The 25557-nt window shown below is 44.9% G+C and overlaps 1 protein-coding gene across 2 annotated transcripts; it reads right to left on the reverse strand.

Moving 5' to 3' along the window:
• Window positions 1–317: 317 nt before the first annotated feature.
• LOC110502679 (exportin-5) lies at window positions 318–23889 on the reverse strand. 2 transcript variants are annotated; one of them, XM_090217221.1, is made up of 34 exons: window positions 23599–23889; window positions 21392–21513; window positions 21191–21263; window positions 20813–20950; window positions 20325–20507; window positions 20201–20227; window positions 19854–20039; window positions 19539–19615; window positions 19397–19441; window positions 19131–19227; window positions 15464–15547; window positions 15154–15279; window positions 14780–14870; window positions 14500–14628; window positions 13948–14063; window positions 11073–11228; window positions 10914–10955; window positions 10695–10784; window positions 10252–10451; window positions 10070–10166; window positions 9729–9910; window positions 8230–8330; window positions 7999–8095; window positions 7724–7860; window positions 6814–6911; window positions 6488–6534; window positions 6279–6379; window positions 5160–5219; window positions 4962–5062; window positions 4778–4885; window positions 4146–4283; window positions 3795–3962; window positions 1336–3502; window positions 318–1097 (listed from the first exon to the last, which is right to left on the reverse strand). In XM_090217221.1, the coding sequence occupies exons 1-33, from the start codon at window positions 23701–23703 to the stop codon at window positions 3350–3352; spliced, it is 3675 nt and encodes a 1224-aa protein (XP_090073347.1). In that variant the 5' UTR covers window positions 23704–23889; the 3' UTR covers window positions 318–1097; window positions 1336–3349. The 2 variants fall into 2 exon arrangements, with proteins under 2 accessions (XP_090073347.1, XP_021436579.3); XM_021580904.3 differs by lacking the exons at window positions 318–1097; window positions 1336–3502; window positions 3795–3962 and adding an exon at window positions 3973–4094.
• Window positions 23890–25557: the final 1668 nt, after the last annotated feature.

The following is a 25557-nucleotide window of genomic DNA, read 5'->3' on the forward strand; positions in this document are numbered from 1 at the left end:
TTGAATAACTTCAAAAGATGGTTTGTAAACTTGATACAGACAATGAATACAATATCCACCATAAATATTCATAGAATTCAGTTTCAAATCCTGAAATACAAGTAACATGTATGAATTCAATGATTCAAGTTGTGCATTAAACATAAAAAAAATATCAAACTCTAAACCAAATTCAAAATGATAAAATTCAAATCCAATCTCTGTTGGCACTGAAATCACTCCCCATACCATAATCGGCCAGACTTTAGAAGATGAACCAATGGGAGGGACGGATTACTAACGAATAACCTTCATTTATTTTTTTAAAAAAAGTAACATTTAAAATGACTCAAGTCTACCTTTATTTAAAAACAGCAAAATATAAAAACAGCACTACAGTTTTAAATACTTTTCCCCCTGTACAAGTTTGTTTTTTTATACATTCATTAAGGAAAAAAAGTTGGCCACAATCAATCATTGACAGGGTTGGGAGATTTAAAGGGGTAGTTCATACCAAAAATCTAAGATTCCTCCCAAAATTATGTAACAAAGTCCCCTGACTATTATATTTTATGCCATCAAAAAACTCCGATCATTCTGTATGTATTTGGATAAATCAGCTTTGGTCCCATATTAATGGGAAAGACAGACTGGCAACATAGAAACCTCACAGCAATTGGTGCCTATTTTTCCAATTGATTTGAGATTCAGGCCTGCAGCTTCTTCCAAATGCACACAAATATGACCTACAAAACAGATGGCATAAAATATGGGATCTTGACCACGTTGGATCAGTTTTCACAAACAATACCGCCACACAAAAGTCGATGTTGCGGCAAACTATTTCCATGAACATAGGTGGAATGCAGTGCTGGCTTCTCATACGTTCACAGCTGGGAGAAGCAGTGCACAAAAAGGCAATGACAATTCTACTTCAACCATCAACAGAGTAATGATTCTGTACAAAACGTTGGTTTGAAAATAGCTCTCCTTATACAGCAGACTACTTTGAAGTCTAACACCTCAGACATGCTCACTGGGTCCCATTCAGGTTCTTCTGGCACAAAATGGCTGCAGTCGTTGAGCACCCAGGTGGATGGTCCATGTTTGCGGATCTACTAAAACACAATTAAAGCTAAATGTGTTGTGCTAGTGAGGAAATGTGCTGTATAAACACAATTCTTTGTTATATTTACAACCTGCAGGGTTTATGGCAAAAGCAATGTCCTGTTGAAGGACAATCACCATCATCATACTGTTCTATATTTCTGATCAAGGCAGACAGACACACATTATTTGGATAAATATTATCGAGCAGTTAGCAGGGTTCAGTCCATGACAGAATATTCTGATTACCTTTGTCCTAAATGGGGAGGCTGCCACATTCATCCCACTGTCGATCGATAGGGTAGAAACGTCAAACACTTGTTGAACCAATCCTTCAGGAGTAAAAGTCCCCGGGAGGATAGAAAGTGTATGCATGTTTGTGTGTATGCTAGTCCAGTCGAAGTCCTGTAACAGCTGATTGTAGTGTGTGTGTGTTAGGCCAGACTGAGGGCCTCTGTGCTCCTAGATGTCGTCCAGCGCCGGGGAGAAGAGTGCTGCTAGGGCTCCTAGATGTCGTCCAGCACCGGGGAGAAGAGTGCTGCTAGTGCTCCTAGATGTCGTCCAGCACCGGGGAGAAGAGTGCTGCTAGTGCTCCTAGATGTCGTCCAGCGCCGGGGAGAAGAGTGCTGCTAGTGCTCCTAGATGTCGTCCAGCACCGGGGAGAAGAGTGCTGCTAGTGCTCCTAGATGTCGTCCAGCACCGGGGAGAAGAGTGCTGCTAGGGCTCCTAGATGTCATCCAACGCTGGGGAGAAGAGTGCTGCTAGTGCTCCTAGATGTCGTCCAGCACCGGGGAGAAGAGTGCTGCTAGTGCTCCTAGATGTCGTCCAGCACCGGGGAGAAGAGTGCTGCTAGTGCTCCTAGATGTCGTCCAGCACCGGGGAGAAGAGTGCTGCTAGTGCTCCTAGATGTCGTCCAGCACCGGGGAGAAGAGTGCTGCTAGTGCTCCTAGATGTCGTCCAGCACCGGGGAGAAGAGTGCTGCTAGTGCTCCTAGATGTCGTCCAGCACCGGGGAGAAGAGTGCTGCTAGGGCTCCTAGATGTCGTCCAACGCTGGGGAGAAGAGTGCTGCTAGGGCTCCTAGATGTCGTCCAGCACCGGGGAGAAGAGTGCTGCTAGTGCTCCTAGATGTCGTCCAGCACCGGGAGAAGAGTGCTGCTAGGGCTCCTAGATGTCATCCAACGCTGGGGAGAAGAGTGCTGCTAGTGCTCCTAGATGTCGTCCAGCACCGGGGAGAAGAGTGCTGCTAGGGCTCCTAGATGTCATCCAACGCTGGGGAGAAGAGTGCTGCTAGTGCTCCTAGATGTCGTCCAGCACCGGGGAGAAGAGTGCTGCTAGTGCTCCTAGATGTCGTCCAGCACCGGGGAGAAGAGTGCTGCTAGGGCTCCTAGATGTCATCCAACGCTGGGGAGAAGAGTGCTGCTAGTGCTCCTAGATGTCGTCCAGCACCGGGGAGAAGAGTGCTGCTAGTGCTCCTAGATGTCGTCCAGCACCGGGGAGAAGAGTGCTGCTAGTGCTCCTAGATGTCGTCCAGCACCGGGGAGAAGAGTGCTGCTAGTGCTCCTAGATGTCGTCCAGCACCGGGGAGAAGAGTGCTGCTAGTGCTCCTAGATGTCGTCCAGCACCGGGGAGAAGAGTGCTGCTAGGGCTCCTAGATGTCGTCCAACGCTGGGGAGAAGAGTGCTGCTAGGGCTCCTAGATGTCGTCCAGCACCGGGGAGAAGAGTGCTGCTAGTGCTCCTAGATGTCGTCCAGCACCGGGAGAAGAGTGCTGCTAGGGCTCCTAGATGTCATCCAACGCTGGGGAGAAGAGTGCTGCTAGTGCTCCTAGATGTCGTCCAGCACCGGGGAGAAGAGTGCTGCTAGGGCTCCTAGATGTCATCCAACGCTGGGGAGAAGAGTGCTGCTAGTGCTCCTAGATGTCGTCCAGCACCGGGGAGAAGAGTGCTGCTAGTGCTCCTAGATGTCGTCCAGCACCGGGGAGAAGAGTGCTGCTAGTGCTCCTAGATGTCGTCCAGCACCGGGGAGAAGAGTGCTGCTAGGGCTCCTAGATGTCGTCCAACGCTGGGGAGAAGAGTGCTGCTAGGGCTCCTAGATGTCGTCCAGCACCGGGGAGAAGAGTGCTGCTAGTGCTCCTAGATGTCGTCCAGCACCGGGAGAAGAGTGCTGCTAGGGCTCCTAGATGTCATCCAACGCTGGGGAGAAGAGTGCTGCTAGTGCTCCTAGATGTCGTCCAGCACCGGGGAGAAGAGTGCTGCTAGGGCTCCTAGATGTCATCCAACGCTGGGGAGAAGAGTGCTGCTAGTGCTCCACACTCACTGGTCTCCAGAATGTCCCTTTTCTCGGGCTTCGGCTTCTTAAAGAGAGACGGAAGATTTCGGATATGTACCTCCTTTTTGAACTGCTGGGCCAGAGCTTTCTGTGGGTAGGAGAGATCAAGAACAATTTAGAATCGGTTTGGATTGAATGGTCGTCTTACATAGGAGCGTGCAGGCCCTATTCAATTAAACTTATTAAAATACTGACAGCACTCGCCAATACAGTGCAACTTACATCCTTTAATTCAAATCTATTTCAAAAGTCACAATGGACACATTTCAGACATTATTTTCAATGAAATAATTCTAGGTCTTTGCTGCAGGTCATTTTACAGAAAAAACGAAATAGAGCCCCCCCCCCCCCCCCCCCCTGGTGGCAGGTGGTGGTATTACCCCCACAGCGCCAGCAATGAGCTTCTTGAACTGGTCTTTCCTCTTCTTCTCTCCCAACCTCTGAGCGGAGCTGGGCTCCAGCAACCGCTGGTCGTACTGGTCTAGAGCCTCCAGATTGATGTCAGGGATCTGAGTCATCACGTCTCTTAGCTCCATGTACCGCGGCCGCTGTCCCAGGGAGGGAGGGAAGAGAGGAAAGGGTTAGTTGTCGAGGAAGGGAGGAGCAGGACAGGAGACAGAAGAGTGAGTGATGTTGGGGATCTGAGTCATCACAGTCCTCAGCTCCATGTACCGCGGCCGCTGACCCAGGGAGGCGAGAAAGAGTTAGGAGGGAGAGAATGTGACTCTCACCAGGTTCTCGTACATAAGCAGGGCCAGTTGTGTGAGGGCTGAGTTGCAGATCTCATGCTGCCCATGCATCTGCAGTCCCTTCAGAACACTGGTATAGAACCATGTGACCGCCTCTGGCAAAAGGTTCCCACCTACAACCTGAACACAACAACAGAGTCAGAGAGAGAGAGAGGGAGAGACAGGCACAGTGAAGAGAGAGGAGGAGAGACAGGCACAGTGAAGCGAGAGAGAGGAGGAGAGACAGGCACAGTGAAGAGGGAGGGGGAGAGACAGGCACAGTGAAGAGAGAGAGGGAGGGGGAGAGACAGGCACAGTGAAGAGAGAGAGGGAGGAGGAGAGAGGGGGAGAGACAGGCACAGTGGAGAGAGGATGAGAGAGGGGGAGAGACAGGCACAGTGAAGAGAGAGGAGAGACAGGCACAGTGAAGAGAGAGGAGGAGAGAGGCACAGTGAAGAGAGAGAGGGAGAGACAGCAGAGTGGAGGGAGGGAGGAATCTTCAAATCACAGGAGTGAAGCACGAACACGGTCAGACAGACACTGAGTAAGGAGGGAGCGAGAGGAAAAGGAAGCTAAATGGATAGGGAGTGCTCAGGATGGAAAGTTGCTGTCAGTCTGTCCTGTGTGTAGCCTACCTGTCGTAGCAGGGTCCAGCACACGATAGAGGCGCTGCGGTGACAGTTACTGGTGTCCTTCCAGGACAGAGAGGTGAATGAGATGGTCAACAAGGTCATATAGATGTCCTGCAGAGGGAGAGAGAAATAGTCCCATCACACTGCCATGGTTAGATGCTCCGGTGTGTGTGTGTGTTGTGCTGACCTCGTGTTTGAGAAAACACTTCCCCAGCTCCGTCAGTTCGCCTGTTGGCTGGGCAGGGGAGACAGCGACTGCCTGGGACTCAGTGGACATCATCTCCTCCTCTACACACACAGGATAGGACATAAAAAGGAAGGGGAAGAGTGAGAAGGGGGTGGACCTGAGTAATACTTTTCTTACCTAGAAAACAAGTGAACTTACCATCCACATCTTCCTTGTTTCCTGCTGGCGCAGGCACCTTTTTCATTATGCAGGCGTGAGCTGATGGGAAAGGATCAATGTTAGGACACATGACTAGACTGAAATAAACTCCATAAACCCCAACTGGAGCTGCAGTTCAGTTTCAACTGTTCTGCCTGCGGCTATGGAACCCTGACCTGTTCACCGGACGTGCTACCTGTCCCAAACCTATTATTTGACCATGCTGGTCATTTATGAACAGTTGAACATCTTGGCCATGTTCTGTTATAATCTCCACACGGCACAGCCAGAAGAGGACTGGCCACCCCTCATAGCCTGGTTCCTCTATAGGTTTCTTCCTAGGTTTTGGCCTTTTTAGGGAGTTTTTCCTAGCCACCGTGCTTCTACACCTGCATTGCTTGCTGTTTGGGGTTTTAGGCTGGGTTTCTGTACAGCACTTTGAGATATCAGCTGATGTACGAAGGGCTATATAAATACATTTGACTTAGATTTTTGATATACCCCAAATCTATCAAATATGGATACACAGCAGAGCTAAATTCATAGGTCCAGTTTCTCAGACTTAGATGAATCCTTCTCCTGGACAATAAATAAATACATAAATACAAGCTCAATGGAGAAGCTGAACTGAAAGTCTTCACGGATCCACCTGTAGACGAATACCCAAGAGAGAGAGAGAGGATCAAGAATTCTAAATAATGTCACGGGTCTGATCTGATTGTCAAGTGTAATTTTAACTGACTTGACTGCAAGGACACGTACAGATTCGAATGCTGAAAGAGAAATGTGATAATTTATGCTGCTGCTCTTGCTTTTCACGAGCGTGGTGCGTGTAGCTTGTTGTTGGTCAATCACAAGTCATCAACGTGGCGATAGGCTAACAGTCAGAGCCGCTGTGTGTGGGGCAAAAGTTAGGAGACATCTAATCAATGGAAGATGGAATTAAAAGTTAAAGGAGAAGGACAGGCTACAATGACCGACAGCCAACCGGTATGCTGCTACTTAATGTTCTGAATGGAGTTATTTATTTGGACCCTTGAAGGCCTCTAATTGAAAGTGCTACTTAATCGCTCCCTGCATCCCAATAATCTGACCTTTCTCCCAAAAGTGTGGACTTACTGAGCAGGTCCAGAACCTCTCTGGTGAGCAGCCGAACAAGCTGCTCCTCCAGCATCTCCTGATTCTCCTCACACGACTCGTCCTCCTCCTCCTCCTCCTCACTACACACAGAGGGAAGGAGATTGTCAACATACCACTAGCACAAGAAAACCTACGCATTGAATGAGACCACATGCCTTCATAAGGACCCACAGATGGACACATCTTACCTGACAGTACTCCTCTGGTTGATGATCTGCCACCTGAGATTGAGTCTCTGTATAAATAAACAGAGTCAACACGTCACATGATAAGTTGTCCCATTTCTTATTAATAGTGACTGATTACTAGTGCGCATGACAATAAGCTCGGAGTGTTTGATCAGCCTCTGATTTCTGTTTGTTTGGTAGTTGTACCACAGTTAACCTTTTTTGTTGTGAGTACTTTGTTTTGTGTGTTTTTTTTTAATTTGTAAATTTTTTTAACATGCAAAGAAACTCTCCTTTTTGGTATATTGCTTCACAGGCACAAGGGGGAAAAGCGTGAGAGTTCAGACCTGTAGCATGTAGGCGAACAGAGGGCCCAGCAGGGGGCAGAGCAGACTGTTGTAGCACTCCTGAGGACATGACACCACCAGCTGCTTCAGGAACACCCGTTCACACACACATTAAGGAACACAGTTGGACTGAATGGATACTGTACATGTAAAGTCAATGCTATTATCAATGTATTTGATCACTAACAATGACTTTATAATCCCTTTTTGTCTGAACAAAATTAATATATACACTGAACAAAAAATATAAACGCAACATGCAAAGTGTTGGTCCCATGTTCAATGCTCTGAAATTAAAGATCCCTGAAATGTTTCATATGTACAAAAAACGTATTTCTCTCACATTTTGTGCACAAATTTGTTTACATCCCTGTTAGTGAGCATTTCTCCTTTGCCAAGATAATCCATACACGTGACAGGTGTGGCATATCAAGAAGCTGATTAAACAGCATGATCTTTACACAGGTGCATCTTGTGCTGGAGACAAGAATAGTCCACTTTAAAATGTGCAGTTTTGTCACACAAGTTTAGAGGGAGTGTGCAATTGGCATGCTGACTGCAGGACTGTCCACCTGCGGGATCGTCTGAGACCAGCCACCCGGACAGCTGATGAAACTGAGGAGTATTTCTGTCTGTAATAAAGCCCTTTGTGGGGAAAAACTCATGCTGATTGGCTGGGCCTGGCTCCCCAGTGTGTGGGCCTGACTCCCAAGTTGGTGGGGCTATGCCCTCCCAGGCCCACCCATGGCTGCACCCCTGCCCAGTCATGTGAAATCCATAAATTAGGGCCTACTGGCCTATTAATATCAATTGACTGATTTCCTTATATGAACTGTAACTCAGTAAAATCGTTGAAATTGTTGCACGTTGCGTTCACATGTGATTGGCAGCTAATGGGACAGAAGGATATGGAGCATGGTGCGGAGTCTGTGGTCAGGCACGTTGTCGAGGGAGACAAAGGCAGAACCAACGATCTGTTCAGCCAATCCCTCGATGGTGTAGAAGTCCTGCTGCAATGATAGGCCTGCCTTCCCCAGGGTATGGTAACTAGAGAGAGAATGGGGGTGCGCAAGCGAGAGGAAGAGGGGGAAATGAGCAAGAGAGCGAGACTGGTGGTTGTGTGTGTGTGTGTGTGTGTGTGTGGAGATAGAGGAAGCAGAAGACTATCCAAAGTGAGGAAGTCACCAGTTGTCGTAGAGGGTACAGAAGAATCCCTGCATGCGCTCTAGATGAGTCTTATACACTGGAGGGTCATAGATGTCCAGGGCTGGCTGAGGCAGGCCTACAGGTCAGGACACAATATTCATGTTTGTTTATTATCCTTCAAAGGGGAAATTATAGCCACGGGTTACCAACCTTTGATATAGGGTTTCTAAGTACAGGGCATAACCATTGAATCAGTGTGGTTCCTCTCACCTAGAACCATGTTCTTCTCCACCTCTATCATGTCGTAGGCCTTGGAGAACGTCTCACTCAGACGACACATGTTCTCCGGCAGGAAGAGACTGTTGTGGGTTCTACAGAGAAACATCATCCTCTTTATCATCATGTTCATCACAAACACTCACCATTACCACCATCATCATAACAAACAAACACTCACCATCATCATAAAAAACAAACACTCACCACTACCACCATCATCATAACAAACAAACACTCTCACCATTACCATCAACATAACACACAAACACTCACCATCATAAACAAACACTCTCACCATTACCACCATCATAACAAACAAACACTCTCACCATTACCACCATCATAACAAACAAACTCTCACCATTACCACCAACATATCAAACAGTCTCACCATTACCACCACCACCATAACAAAACAAACACTCTCACCATTACCACCATCACAACAAACAAACACTCTCACCATTACCACCATCATAACAAACACTCACCATTACCACCATCATAACAAAAACACTCACCATCATAATAAACACTCTTACCATTACCACCACCATCATAACAAAACAAACACTCACCATTACCACCATCATAACAAACAAACACTCACCATTACCACCATCATAACAAACACTCACCATTACCACCATCATCATAACAAACAAACACTCTCACCATTACCACCATCATCATAACAAACACTCACCATCATCACCACAAATACTATCACCACCACCACCTTCACAAACACTATCACCACCATCAAACACTATCACCACCACCACCGCCATCACAAACACTATCATCACCACCACCAAACACTATCATCACCACCACCACCACAAACACTATCATCATCACCACCACCATCACAAACACTATCATCACCACCACCACCATCACAAACACTATCATCACCACCACCAAACACCATCATCAATCACTATCATCAAACACTATCATCACCACCACCACCACCACAAACACTATCATCATCACCACCACCATCACAAACACTATCATCACCACCACCAAACACCATCATCAATCACCATCATCAAACACTATCATCACCACCACCACCACCACAAACACTATCATCATCACCACCACCATCACAAACACTATCATCACCACCACCACCATCACAAACACTATCATCACCACCACCAAACACCATCATCAATCACTATCATCACCGCCACAAACACAAACACTATCATCACCACCACCATCACAAACACTATCATCACCACCACCAAACACCATCATCAATCACTATCATCAAACACTATCACAACCATCACCATCATTATCAAAAACTATCACCACAATCAAACACCATCATTATCACAAACACGATCATCATCACCACAAACACTATCACCACAATCACAAACAGCACCATTATCACAAACACTATTATCATCCTCATCACCATCTTAATCAAAAACCCACAATGTTTCTCTACAGCACCCCCACCCCCTTACCTGATGAGGGCGAGCAGGTTGGGCAGCAGTGCCAGGACCTGGGCGCTGCAGGGGTTTCTGTAGATGGGGGCTCCATTAGGGGTGTAGCCCACTACGAAGCCCCCTGCCTTCGCCTCCTCCAGGTCAGCCGGCCAGCGGGCCCTCTTCACCACCCCCAGGATGGTGTACACACAGAAACTCAACTGGAGGGCAGGGTGAGACAAACAGTGAATAGGAAATGTTTCAATACAGTTGACGTTTTGGCAGAACTGGTTGAATTGGCAAGCCTGACATCACATAAAAAGTTTTAGCACTTAGCCATGAACGCACGCACGTGTGCGCACACACACACACACACCTACCCGTGACCTGTTGATGCCCGTTGTGTGTTCTGTGCCTTCAGCTGCCAGCTGATCAGCACCAACGAAGTCCAGGAACAGAGCAGGATCCCACAGCACACTGATGCACACAAAGAGAGAACAACCAGTGTATAATACAGTGCAAGTGGGTGTATACAGTTTAGTGTGTGTGTGTGTGTACATACCGCCTCATCTCGTCGGAGGTCCAGCGAGCGGCCACAGTGGCCATGAGCTCCTCCAGGAAGTGTTTCTGCTTGTTGTAGTCTTTGAACTGGTTACTGATGAGGACCAGGGCCTCCATAAGAGCACACTTCTCCAGCATGTTCAACAGAGCCTCGCTGGAGAACAGCTTCTTCACGTGGTTATACATCATGTCAAAACACGGCTGAATGGAGACAGACAGAGTGAGTGAGAGATGTACATTAACAGACACACCCAAACATCCCTCCCCCACAGATACACATACGCTTGTAAGATGCAATAGATTTGCAATAGATTTGTACACTGGTTCTAAAAGTCATAGCCAACGGTTTCATCAGTATCTACTTAAAGCAGCTGTTCCATTCTACTGCACAGCGATGGATGAGCCTTCTCTAGGAGTAGGATGAACTTGACCGCAGACACATACAAGAATGAATTGTGGGTAGTCTCGAGACATCTTGATGATGGAGGAGCAGGCGTGTCTTCTGATGTTCTTCACCGCACGCGTCCGTGGTGCCTGAAAATGACATCCCAGATCAGACTGATGATTGGATGGACTACTACTTAGCCTCGGATTCCTATTGCTTCTACACAATCCCAACGAACACATCTGTCGTCCCTCCTAAGAATATTTAAGACGGCTCACCTTACTCTCCTCTACCACCTCGAATGTGATGGAGGCAAATAGCTGGGAAGGAAAAGAAGAACAAGTTAATGTTTTAAAAGGTGGACACAATCCACAAAAGGTCAGGAGAGAGAGATTGTAGATCGGTGTGCATGCTTTTGAGCGCAGGTGTGTGTTCACCTTGTAGAGGACCTGAGGCAGGAAGTGAGGTCGGTGTGTGACGAAGGGGAAGAGGACGGACACGTTGGTGAGGACACAGGACAGGATGAGAGGGTCTTGGGTGTTGTAGTTCAACACAGCCTGTAGCAGCTCAATGCCCTGGTCTACTGGCAACTTCTACAGCAGGGGCAAAGGGACACTAGAGTCAGAGTTTCTTCTACATCGTCAATTTATTTTCATTCATAACACTTGGGTACCACTATTTTAAGGGACTGTAATAAACCATTTATAGTGTGTGTTCACCATTTATTAATCATTACTACCACATTTATAAACCATCTACAAATCATCAGTAAAGTACTTTCGCAGCCCCTAAAGTGAGCACTATTTATGCTTTATTAAATGTTTTCAGTGACCAGTGTAATTGGTTACTGCCATTGGTAAACATTCCAGCAGCACCTAGCAAAAGAATAAGCCCACAACACAGGATATTCTCAACTTTTGAGGGAGCATGCAATTGGCATGCTGACTGCAGGAATTTCCAATAAAGCTGTTGCCAGAGAATTTAATGTTAATTTCTCTACTATAAGCTGCCGATACGTTGTTTTAGAGAATTTGACAGTACGTCCAACCCGCCTCACAACCACAGACCACGTGTAACCATGCCAGCCCAGGACCTCCACATCCAGTTTCTTCACCTGCGGGATCATCTGAGACCAGCCACCCAGACAGCTGATGAAACGGAGGACTATTTCAGTCTGTAACAAAGCCCTTTTGTAGGGAGAAACTCATTCTGATTGGCTGGGTCTGGCTCCCCAGTGGGTGGGCCTAGATCCCAAGTAGGTGGAACTAGTTCCCAAGTGGGTGGGCCTAGCTCCCAAGTGGGTGGGCCTATGCCCTTGCAGGCCCACCAATGGCTGCGCCCCTGCCAAGTCACGTGAAATCCATAGATTAGGTCCTAATTCATTCATTTCAATTAACTGATTTACTCATATGAACTGTAAAATCGTTGAAATTTTTGTATGTTGCGTTCATACAGTGGGGCAAAAAAGTATTTAGTCAGCCACCAATTGTGCAAGTTCTCCCACTTAAAAAGATGAGAGGCCTGTAATTTTCATCATATGTACACTTCAACTATGACAGACAAAAAAAAAAAAAAAAAAAAGATTTTTAATGAATTTATTTGCAAATTATGGTGGAAAATAAGTATTTGGTCAATAACAAAAGTTTATATCAATACTTTGTTATATACTTGGCAATGACAGAGGTCAAACGTTTTCTGTAAGTCTTCACAAGGTTTTCCACACACTGTTGCTGGTATTTTGGCCCATTCCTCCATGCAGATCTCCTCTAGAGCAGTGATGTTTTGGGGCTGTTGCTGGGCAACAAGGACTTTCAACTCCCTCCAAAGATTTTCTATGGGGTTGAGATCTGGAGACTGGCTAGGCCACTCCAGGACCTTGAAATGCTTCTTACGAAGCCACTCCTTTGTTGCCCGGGCGGTGTGTTTGGGATCATTGTCATGCTGAAAGACTCAGCCACGTTTCATCTTCAATGCCCTTGCTGATGGAAGAAGGTTTTCACTCAAAATCTCACGATACATGGCCCCAATCATTCTTTCCTTTACACGGATCAGTCGTCCTGGTCCCTTTGCAGAAAAACAGCCCCAAAGCATGATGTTTCCACCCCCATGCTTTACAGTAGGTATGGTGTTCTTTGGATGCAACTCCGCATTCTTTGTCCTCCAAACACAACGAGTTGAGTTTTTACCAAAAAGTTATATTTTGGTTTCATCTGACCATATGACATTCTCCCAATCTTCTTCTGGATCATCCAAATGCTCTCTAGCAAACTTCAGCCGGGCCTGGACATGTACTGGCACTGCAGGATTTGAGTCCCTGGCGGCGTAGTGTGTTACTGATGGTAGGCTTCCTAATAATTGCTCCCACAGTTGATTACTTCAAACCAAGCTGCTTACCTATTGCAGATTCAGACTCCCCAGCCTGGTGCAGGTCTACAATTTTGTTTCTGGTGTCATTTGACAGCTCTTTGGTCTTGGCCATAGTGGAGTTTGGAGTGTGACTGTTTGAGGTTGTGGACAGGTGTCTTTTATACTGATAAGTTCAAACAGGTGCCATTAATACAGGTAATGAGTGGAGGACAGAGGAGCCTCTTAAAGAAGTTATAGGTCTGTGAAAGCCAGAAATCTTGCTTGTTTGTAGGTGACCAAATACCTATTTTCCACCATAATTTGCAAATAAATTCATTAAAAATCCTACAATGTGATTTTCTGGATTTATTTTCCTCATTTTGGTCGGTCATAGTTGAAGTGTACCTATGATGAAAATTACAGGCCTCTCATCTTTTTAAGTGGGAGAACTTGCACAATTGGTGGCTGACTAAATACTTTTTTGCCCCACTGTATGAGATTGGCAGCTAAATGGGAAAGAAGGATATGGAGCGGAGTCTGTGGTCAGGCACGTTGTCGAGGGAGACAAAGACAGAACCAACGATCTGTTCAGCCAATCCCTCGATTTTTGTTCAGTATATATCCATTTTGTTGTTCTGAATGACTACCTTACTAACATTTACAAATGTAGGAGTAGTAATTAATAAAATGGTGATCAGTTTGTGACTGCCTTATAAATAACTTATTACGGACTTCAGATAAAGTTACACCAACATTAGTTTATGTTTTTGACGATGGGGGGAAAAAATATGAATCAATAGTTATGCGTTTCAAAAATCCCTACACATTTTGTTGCTATCTAGGGCACCCCCGTGGTAGCGTTTACACTTTGCCCTCTCTACCCCTCTTAGCCTCCTCAGTAAAATACTAGTTTTGCTCTCTCAATCTCTCTGCTGTGGGTAGCTATTCTCATTTGGCAGCTTGTACCTCATCCTCCACGTTCTTAAAGATCTTTCCCACAACACTCTCTGTAAAGAAGGTCATAGCATCCCACTGGACCACTGACGGAGACAGGATAGAACACAGCCCCTCAGCCGTCTTAGCTGGAAAGAAAAGGAGGAAGACAGAAAGACCGAAAAGAGAGAAAAAAACAAGTCAGGAGGAGTAAAAAGGGGAAAAGAGAGAGTATAGTTAATCAGGCTGATTAGTTAACATGCATCAACAGTATCTCTCGACCCATCATTTCCTGTCACTTGGCGCCCTTTCAGAGTGGTTACGAGAATGAATGTATTTTTTGTTAATCGTGAGAACTCATCTCATACAAATAAAGACGCATTTCCTTTTTAAAAACCTCCTCAAACTCCTCCTTCCAAGATATGAGAAACTCTTGATTTGAGCAATCAAATGGACTCCAAGACATTCAATCAGTTTCATACTGACACATTCACCATCAGTGACCCCCCCCCACACACACACACACACAGGAGATCCCCCTCCCCAGATCGCCACTATGAGCCACAGTCGAGAAGCAGCACGTACACACAGTGGTTCCGATATCGATGGGCGCACTGATCTGATACTGCAGCCACTCTGCTGCAATCTGGAAGGCCTCCAAGGGGACAATACGACACGCATTCCGGACCACCTCCCCCTGCTGCGCTCGGAACGCTGAAAGACATCGGAACACGGACACAAGCATCAGGGTCGTGATCCGTAGGAACGAACTGGAGAAAATATTCTTTAATGGCAAGAAAAATGTATTATATTAATATTGTTTAAGTCTAAAGTATTCAAACACAATAGGAGTCACATTGCTTACAGTTGAAGAAGGAGTTGAAGTCTTCATCACTGTCGAAGTCATGACGGGAGTACTCACAGCTGGGACTGTCGTTACTGGAAGGGAAACCAGTCTAGCAGGAGGAACACAACAATATAGAACAGCAATTCATACAATTAAAAGAACCTTGCATGTAGAGACAAAGTCTACATAGTGGAAGAGCTAAACCTTTCCGTGTAGTTGTTACACGTATTTTGGATTTCGGTGTAGTTATATTTTGGATGTATAATTTCTGCCTTCGTGTGTAGATCGATTTGTGAGTCGTTTACATGCTCACTTTTTCTAATGAACATTTTGATGCTTTAATGTGCAACTGCACAAAGTCTTGGATGCATGTACATTGTAGCCTGTCTCACCTTGACTAGGTTGGTCATGGTGGCTCTAAAGTACTTGATGGTCATCTGGATGATGACAGGATCCTTGGAGAGAATCTCATGTCTGAACAAAGTTCCCCATGTGATCTGGGTGGAAGACCTAAGGAACTGGTGGGAAAAGACAAATACTTTAGTTCAGAGTAGGGTAGTTTATCAGAACAGATCAAAAAAATGTAAGAATACTATGTCTCAATGTTCAGTGCTCGAGGACCAGATCTGACAAAGTGGGATATGGAGAAACAGTAGTGTTAGCTACCTGGCTAGTACTTTATTTTAACAGTAGGTAACTCGCCTGGCTTGGGTGTGTGGTGAAGGCCAGGAACGCTTCTGTGTACTTGCTAAGGTTTGCTGGTACCTCTACCTCCACATCTGAACCCTGCATTAGAAACACATAGCACAAACGACACAATCAAGACACCCACGTGCACTTTTTTTTGTACAGCTTTTGGCCACTAAAACAAACAAAAAGCAGAAAACTTGCCGGCCAAAATGACAAAATAATGTTTTTTATTCAGTGATGGAAATAACAGTCAATGTAAACTACCATTCAAACATTTGGGGTCACCTAGAAAATGTCCTTGTTTTTTAAAGAAAAGCACATTTCTTGTCCATTAAAATTGTTAATGTTGTAAATGACTATTGTAGCTGGAAAAGGCTGCTTCTTTATGGAATATCTACATAGGCGTACAGAGGCCCATTGTCAGCAACCATCACTCCTGTGTTCCAATTGCATGTTGTGTTAGCTAATCCAAGTTTATCATTTTAAAAAGGCTAATTGTTCATTAGAAAACCCTTTTAAAATTATGTTAGCACAGCTTAAAAATGCTGTTCTGTTTAAAGAAGCAATACAACTGGCCTTCTTTAGACTAGTTGAGTATCTGGAGCATCAGCATTTGTTGTTTCGATTACAAACTAAAAAATGGTCAGAAACAAAGAACTTTCTTCTGAAACTCGTCAGTCTATTCTTGATCTGAGAAATGAAGGCTAGTCCATGCGAGAACTTGCCAATAAACTGAAGATCTTGTACAACACTGTTGACTACTTCCTTCACAGAACAGCGAAAACTGTCTCTAACCAGAATAGAAAGAAGAGTGGGGGGCCCCGGTGCACAACTGAGCAAGAGGACAAGTACATTAGAGTATCTAGTTTGAGAAACAGATGCCTCACAAGTCCTCAACTGACAGCTTCATTAAATAGAGAGGGATTACAGGCTCAAAATGGCTAGAAGCAAAGAACTTTCTTCTGAAACTCGTCAATATATTCTTGTTCTGAGAAATAAAGGCTATTCTATGCGAGAGATTGCCAAGAAAATGCCAGTCTCAACGTCAACAGTGAAGAGGCGACTCCGGGATGCTGGCCTTCTAAGCAGAGTTCCTCTGTCCAGTGTCTGTGTTCCTCTGGCCAGTCTGGGATATGGCTTTTTCTTTGCAACTCTGCCTAGAAGGCCAGCATCCCGTTTTACTGCTTCTTTATTCGGAACAACAGTTTTCAGCTGTGCTAACATAATTGCAAAACGGTTTTTGCATGATAAATTAGCCTTTTAAAATGATAAACTTGGATTAGCTAACACAACTTGTCATTGGAACATAGGAGTGATGGTTGCTGATAATGGGCCTCTTTACAACTATGTAGATATTCTATTAAAAAATGTTTTAAAAATCAGCCGCTTCCAGCTAAAATAATCATTTACAACATTAACAATGTCTACACTACATTTTTGATCAATTTGATGTTATTTTAATGAACAATTTTTTTGTTGCTCTTCTTTCAAAAACAAGGACATTTCTAAGTGACCCTAAACTCTGGAACGGTACTGTAAATACATGTGACCATCATGCTTCAGTCTATAGGTTCATTTGCATTATTTAGTGGAATTAAATTGGCCTGTGAGTATTTTCGTTAGTCATCATGTACCTTACTTATCCAACAACTATCACACAGAGCCTATTTTGTGATGTTTTACTCCAGCAGCAACCACCTGAGGTGCTGCAGGAGAAATCCATGGGCTTTTCTAAGCCCATCCATTGTGCAATAATTCTAAATGCAATCGCACGTTAACTGTTTTGGTGCACAATTAAAAAGAGCTACTATTTGTATTTCTCAAGCGGTAATTAAAACGCACCTCCTATTCATCATTCAAGGCGACAGGCTTTCAGCGCATCCACTTTACAATGTGAGTTGGAGGCAGTAAGCATTTTGAAAACATACTTCATTGTTTGAAACCTGAAATGTTTTTACTTCATATCATGAGGCATGTCTTACCTTGCTTCAAAGTAGCCTACAGGCAAAATCCCACCATGGAAATACAGAGGCAATTTTATAAAGACTTCATAGGTGGCACGTGAGTTTCAAGTTTGGGGAAGATTACAATTTCTCTTACCATATCTACTGTTCTGCGTGCCTATGATTTCCATAGGTACATTTTGGTGGAACAGTTATTTAAATAATAAAGTTTTCTTTTTTCAAAATCAATGTCAGGTGGTTAATCATACAAATCATAATTAAAATCAGAACTTTAAAAAGTAAACTAATGCGAGATCCACAACCTCTGCCATAGGGACACATTGATAGGCTGTTATCCATTGGCGACTAAATAAATTAGCTCATGGAACTCATAGACTATAGGTAAAAGCGGCAGTAGGCCTATAGCTTCCATTGCTCTTTCATACCGAGAATTGGTGATTATCGAGGGGGAGATTGGAAGGATTTTTCAAATAGCTTACTGTGAGGAACTATACTTTTAATATATTATCATTAGCAATGAGTGTTAAAAAACCCACTTTCCTATATTTCTGTGCAGCAGGCCAAGTACTTGCGTGCTCAAGCAGGTGCTCCCTCAAAGTTATCAGGACAGAGAAACCAAACACATGTTCATTGCTCACGTGGAGAACTTCAAACAAAAGACAATGAATAAAATGTACAAATCTCATAAATGGTTATGAAATAAACCAAAACTTGTCTCTCACAAGTGTAGCAGGTTGTGAACTCTGAAAGCAACGTTTCCACGAGAATGAGAACGGTCAATGACTGTAATTAACACATGCTTTAACAGAAATGTTAAAAATGACGGGATTAACGTTACATTTACTACTGGTGACATATGTGATGGAGAATTGATGAAAAAATTGAAATCTAAGGGCAAACAATTCACACAATGAATATGCAAGTATTGGCAGGAGATAGCTGAGCCATTCTGGAGAGACTTTGCCACACACCACTCCCCTTCTTGTCTCAACAGTTTAAATTATACTCAAGACACATTATCTTTACACATATTTTAGATCTTTTCACTGACAGCCACAACTCAATCAGCCAGAACTATAGCCCCACGCACACTGCCCAAACTGCAGGCTTTCCAAATAAGCATAGGCCTATCAGCTTGTGATTTGAAACAATCCACAGCAAAAAAAATTAAGAAGCTCGATTCCTCTGTGGCTAAGTCATGCTTTCTGGTGAGGTATTTTGTTTCTGTATAGACAGGAGTAATTATATAACTTGGGCAAATGTACTTCGGGATTGGACCCAACGATGTGCCATTTCTCTCCTGTTCTATTGGTTTTCATATCAACAATCCTAGTCATATTAGCAACCCATTCTTGTTATTGCCTCTTTAGATTCCCCTCTTTCTAAGTTTCTAACAGAGATTTTCATCTCTGTCACATATGGAACCGCTAACAGGTGCTCTGTTTATAATGGTGTTTTCCTAAGAATTGCATTTTGGTAAGAGTTTGAAAATGTGTTTCATTGACTGCTTCATTACATGAGTTGCATGTTCTGTTAAGATGAATTAAAATAATCTAAAAGTGTCATTCTGAGCACCGTGGCTGGACGCCCTAATGCATTATGCACCCAATACATACGGGTACGCTACATTTCTCAAATGGCAGGAAAATGTATATCTTCCCGGTCAAGTTCTGCGGCATCACATTTTCCTAATGGAAACCCTGAGCCAGACTCACCACTAATGAGCAGAGTTGGCTGCCCAGGGCACACAGGACCTGACATAGCCTCTTCAGGAAGGTGTAGTGTCTCTCCACCACCCCCGCCCCCACTGGCCTGGGGGGAAATCAAATCAAACTTTACTTAAAGTGCATTTTTAAGCATCGCAGCACACTGAAAGAAAAAAAGTACCAAGCCCCATGAACTCAAGTGCTAAATGGAATGCTAAATAACAAAGCTGGACAAGAACGTTGACGCTGAATACCAAAATGTGTAGGCTACTCACTGTGTTGGAGAGGATTTGTTGCATATTGCTGCTCCATCTGCAGACCTGTAGCCACAAACCAATGAGAATTAGAAGCCAGAATGAGCTAGTAATGCTGCTGTGTAAACCCAGGCCTTGTGGGTGATGAGGGGAATGTACTCACTGTGCAGCAGAGAGGATGTAGTGCATGGCAACGTCATCAAACAGCACCATGAGTGGTTTCCTGTCCTCCAGCTTCCCCTACGGAGACACACCAAGCATGTTAAGATAACAGTTCTCTGCCCTGTGATGTACCTGACTAATAATACAGTAATTGTAGACCTGCATTATTCATTCCAATGTTTTGAAAAAATATCTGGTCCGGTCCTACAGAGTAGTCTGCAGAAAGGGGTGTGTCCGAACAGAAAGGGGCGTGTCATGTCCTACAAGGCCTGACTGCAGAAAGGGGAGTGTCTAGTACTGTGTAGTCTGTACTAACCTTGCGGCTAATGGCGATGAGCAGGCACTCTGCAGCCTCCAGCTGCAGCTCTGTCTCACTGAGCAATAGACAAAGCATTTCCAGCAGGCGACAGTTGTCATTGGTGATGTTTGCCAGGGCAACCCAGTCTATGTAGCCTGCCAGGGTGTTTAGAGTGGCCACGCCTACCCGACAGTGGGCCTTGGCCTGACCAGGGGAAGAGAAGAAGAGGGGGATTAAGATGAGAGAGGGGGGATGGGGTAACGTGCACAAAACAGAAAAGTCTCTAGCTGGGTGTCTAAATGTGAATATAATATGTAAATAAAACATCAGAAAGTGGATATTGTACATCAAAAACACTTTCCTACCTGCAATTCTTGGCCAGGTATTCTTTTCTGGAAGAGGTACAAAAAGAGAATATCAATAAAAAGAGGTCAAAAACACTTCCGCATATTTTTTTTATCAAGACAGTTATAACCATTGTCTGTTTACCAGTTTGCGGTACTCGTCGACGTGGAGCTGCAGGATGGCGAGCAGGAAGCTAAAGATACTCTCCATGTTCTGGGTGAGGGTCTGCTGGATGTCCCGACGGCGCTGAGTGGGCAAGGTCCGGAAGGTGATCACGTCCTCCGCCAGCCGCAGCAGGATCAACATCACCAGCTCTGTCTGGGCCTCCTGGGGGGGAGGAACACTGATGTTTTCAGCCCTGAAAGTTGCTCCAGGGGCCATGGCACCCCGCCAGCATAAAAACCTAGGGGAAACACTGAACTGGAACGTGCCGACTCACCCTTACGCTGGTGGATGGATTACAAACCAAATCCTTGCTCCCTTCCATTTTCAATAAGCCCCCCCCCCCCAGTTTTGTTTCTCTCCAATTGAATGCTGTGATGTTTTCATCCCTGAAAGTTGCTCTGGGGGCCTTGGCACCGCACCAGCATAAAACCCCAGGGGAAACACTGAACGGGAACGTGCCGACTCACCCCTACACTGGTGAGTGCCTCCATCTCCTTCAGCATGTCAGGCCAGTGCTGAGGCCATTCTCTCTTGATCATCTCCACTATGATCCGCGAGAGAACGTCCTTGATGTGGCTCTCCTCCTCCAGGATAGGATATGTGCCCTGCATAGGGAGGCAGTGTGCCAGAGTCATGGAACAGACTAGAGTCAGCATATTCATTAATGCACATCTAACTGATCGCACAACAATGGGGAATTTGTTTGACTTCTTGAAAGTATATTTGTAATTGGGTCGACAGACCACCAGTAATTCCACCCGTCATCTTATCTGCCACATACTTTCTTCTAGAGGAATAGAAACATGAAGACACTAACAGGGTGTTTATCACCCAAACAGACTCACAGTTGACAATAGCCCCATAGCACAGTTCTTCAGCTGGACTTTCTCTTGCTGTGGCATGTTGTTCCATCTGAACCTATTCTCAACATGAAGAAAAACAACAAGGTTTTGGGGAACACATTGGCACATGTGTAGGGGGATGTCTTGATATCATTGAGGATAACTATGTGAATTATAGACTGTACAATATACTCAATAACTCACTTGATAACGTGCTCCAGTATCTGTAGACCAAAGTGCCTCACCACTGCTGTTTGAGTTTTATCTGCCAACTGTAGCCCACATGGGACACAGAAGGAACACTTCTCTTTGAATTCTTCACAAAACTAAAAATAAAAGAGCGGCATGGACAAGTTAATAACATGCACTCAATCAGTTAGCTACTGTATATACCTAGCCAGGTACGTGTAGGACAATCTCACTCACTTCCGTCATCATGAAGTGCTTTGAGAGACTAGTCAAGGACCATATCACCTCCACCCTACATGACACCCTAGACCCACTTCAATTTGCTTACCACCCCAATCACAGACGACGCAATTGCAACCACACTGCCCTAACCCATCTGGACAAGAGGAATACCTATGTAAGAATGCTGTTCACCGACTACAGCTCAGCATTTAACACCATAGTACCCTCCAAACTCATCATCAAGCTCGAGACCCTGGGTCTCGACCCCGCCCTGTGCAACTGGGTACTGGACTTCCTGACGGGCCACACCCAGGTGGTGAGGGTGGGTAACAACATCTCCACCCAGCTGATCCTCAACACTGGGGCCCCACAAGGGTGCGTTCTGAGCCCTCTCCTGTACTCCCTGTTCACCCACGACTGCGTGGCGTTAGGCTTGATCACCAACAATGACGAGACGGCCTACAGGGAGGAGGTGAGGGCCCTCAGAGTGTGGTGTCAGGAAAATAACCTCACACTCAATCAACGTCAACAAAAGAAAGGAGATGATCGTGGACTTCAGGAAACAGCAGAGGGAGCACCCCCCTATCCACATCGACGGGACAGTAGTGGAAAGGGTAGCACTCAAACTTTTACAGATGCACAATCGAGAGCATCCTGTTGGGCTGTATCACCGCCTGGTACGGCAACTGCTCCGCCCACAGCCAAAAGGCTCTCCAGAGGGTAGTGAGGTATGCACAACTCATCACCGGGGGCAAACTACCTGCCCTCCAGGACACCTACACCACCCGATGACACAGGAAAGCCATAAAGATTATCAAGGACAACAACCACCCGAGCCACTGCCTGTTCACCCCGCTATCATCCAGAAGGCGAGGTCAGTACAGGTGCATCAAAGCAGGGACCGAGAGACTGAAAAACAGCTTCTATCTCAAGGCCATCAGACTGTTAAACAGCCATCCCTAACATTGAGTGGCTGCTGCCAACATACTGACTCAACTTCAGCCACTTTAATAGTGGAAAAATTGATGTAAAAATGTATCACTAACCACTTTATACTGTACTCTATACCATCTACTGCATCTTGCCTATGCCATTCTGTACCATCACTCATTCATATATTTTATGTACATATTCTTCATCCCTTTACACTTGTATGTATAAGGTAGTTGTTGTGGAATTGTTAGGTTAGATTGCTCGTTGGTTATTACTGCATTGTCGGAACTACAAACACAAGCATTTCGCTCCACTCCCATTATTAACATCTGCTAACCATGTGTATGTTTGACAAATAAAATTTGATTTGAATGGATGAATAAAACATGAAAACTGTGAACTTGCAATGATATCCGTCATAGCTATCAATGTAGTTTATGGAGCTTTACAGAGAGAAGTGAATTAAACTATCGAAACAATGCACAACTCAGTTGATTTAATGCAATCAATAGAACTAGGCTAAATGGTTGACATAACGTTAGCTTATCTTTCATTCAGTTTGAGGGCATCAGTCAGCAGCAATGGCTCTAGATAACTAGCGACGTGCAATGAATGAAATCCGCAGCTGGACACGGTAACGTTATGATGCTAGCCATGTGACGTTAGCTATCTAGCTACGCCCATTGATGATTTAATTTCATAAGGCAAGTCATTTAAGAACAAATTCTTATTTACAATGACGGCCTACCCCGGCGAAACCCGGACGATGCTGGGCCAATTGTGCGCCGCCCTATGGGACTCCCAATCACGGCCGGATGTGATACAGCCTGGATTCGAACCTGGGACTGTAGTGACGCCCCTATCACTGAGATGCTGCGCCACTCGGGAGCCGCATGCAATGGACATGTGAACTATAATGTGAAGTTATAGCTATGCATCTATGCACATTTTCAGTCAAGCAATCGCATCACATCGCAAGTAGGAAAGCGAGCTAGTTAGCCATCTGCCGGCCTTTGGGCTACCTTACCAGCTAACATTAGCAAGCTAGCATCTAGAAATCAAGATACCTTTAGGGCCTCCAAGCGATATATTTGGCTAGATTCCGCGTCCATCATCACGTTCACAGCTTTAACAAGCTGATCACACATATCAGCCACCGGTTCACCCATCATATTGAGTAGCGTCTTCAAAAAATGAGATGAAAGCTAGCGGTACCGCACCATGTAAAACACCTGCAAAATAGGTCAACTGAGTGCGCTTTGAGAATTAGCATGTAGCTAGCTACACAGGCGTAACCATAGGCATCAGCCGTGTTCGAGAGTAGCGAAACTACTTCTTCTTCAATGAGGTTTAACGACGGTTGGCATCCAATAAATGTTGCATTACCGCCCCCTACTAGACTGGAGTACTCCCTTATACTTTGCTTGAATAAATAAAGAAATACTCTTAACATCTAACACAAGACTCAGAAAAAAATAATGATCAAATAATAGAAAATAACACCACCCTACTCAACTAATTAAATCTATTTACTCCTACCTCAGGCCAACAACCTGAAAGGATGGGACACCACCACTTAACACACCTTGTAACTCTTTTGATGTCAAGTCTCACACACCTAAATAAATAATATGTAATATAATAATATATATAATAATATATTAAATAATACCTCTCTGCAGTTGCCACCACAACCTCAAATTTGTGCGACTTACATTCTATCGCTGCAGTACAGTTGATAACCATTGCTATAAATGCTAAAAATCCAATCTTACTGAAACACATATCACTTGTTGGCCTATCCCTCTGTACTGGTACAGATACACTACTCACACCACTCTTCTCAGGATCCCTCCCCCTTGACCCATCTTCCTCTACTTTATTTGATGCCTCAGCATATGACAACTTCTGCACTACTCTAATCCTGGAAACCTCCACCTGCCTCTCTCGCTCGGGACATTTTTGATTAACACATATGCTACACATTCCTTTGACTCATGCCCTTCTGCACACTTCTCCCACCTAGGAACCTCCCTCCGACACACTGCTGCCACGTGCCCAAAAGCTTGACACCTGTAACAACGTAATCTATTCGGCACAAAAGCTTGTACAGGATAACTTACATATCCTGCTATCACTTGGTCGGGCAAAGACTCAACATCAAAACTCAAAAGAACAGACAATGACTCTTCTGTTTCACCACTCACACCACCCTGTCTGCGTCGCACCAAACCACGAGCATCACAAACACCAGGAATCTTGCCCTTTAGTTGGGGAACCTTTACATTTACTGCTACCCCAGTACAAAACAAGGCTACTTCTAGACACCTTGATTGAATCCTCCTTTCCCACTGCCCAAATTAATCTCGTTGTCCAGAAAACGCAGTCCAATAAGAAATGCATTATTGGACCGGTCCTTGTCTTCTACTCCGGGGCGGCAGGGTAGCCTAGTAGTTAGGCCGTTGGACTAGTAACCGGAAGGTTGCAAGTTCAAACCCCCGAGCTGACAAGGTACAAATCTGTCGTTCTGCCCCTGAACAGGCTAACCCACTGTTCCTAGGCCATCATGAAAATAAGAATTTGTTCTTAACTGACTTGCCTAGTCAAATAAAATAAAAATTCTGCTACCATTTCTGTCAAGCCGTCTACAGTTTGATGCATACGTTCGATTAATCCAATGTATGCAGAACACACTGCAACTGCCTCTGCATACGCAGTGTTCCATTGGAAAGGAATGTACCAAAGGCAATGACGCTGTTGGTGTGATCGAGGGGTCAAGGCTACTGCTAGAGGAGGCTCAATGCCGCGTTTTTGTGTTAGTCGGAACTGTAGGAAACTCAAACATTTCCGACAAGAGATGAAAATAATTAATTTAAGTCAAAGGATTGTGTCAGCACACAGATTTGGTCTTTTTAAATGTGACTTTTGGGCCAGTGTCGATTCTCGCTAGACAAGGCAGCCAATAGTGGGTGCTAAATCTTCTAGGATTAATTGACATAGCCAGCCTTGAATACACTTGTGTTGAC

Source organism: Oncorhynchus mykiss, chromosome 23 (genome assembly GCF_057628025.1).
Source record: "Oncorhynchus mykiss isolate SJ-2025 chromosome 23, ASM5762802v1, whole genome shotgun sequence".
In the NCBI taxonomy this organism is placed as follows: domain Eukaryota; kingdom Metazoa; phylum Chordata; class Actinopteri; order Salmoniformes; family Salmonidae; genus Oncorhynchus; species Oncorhynchus mykiss.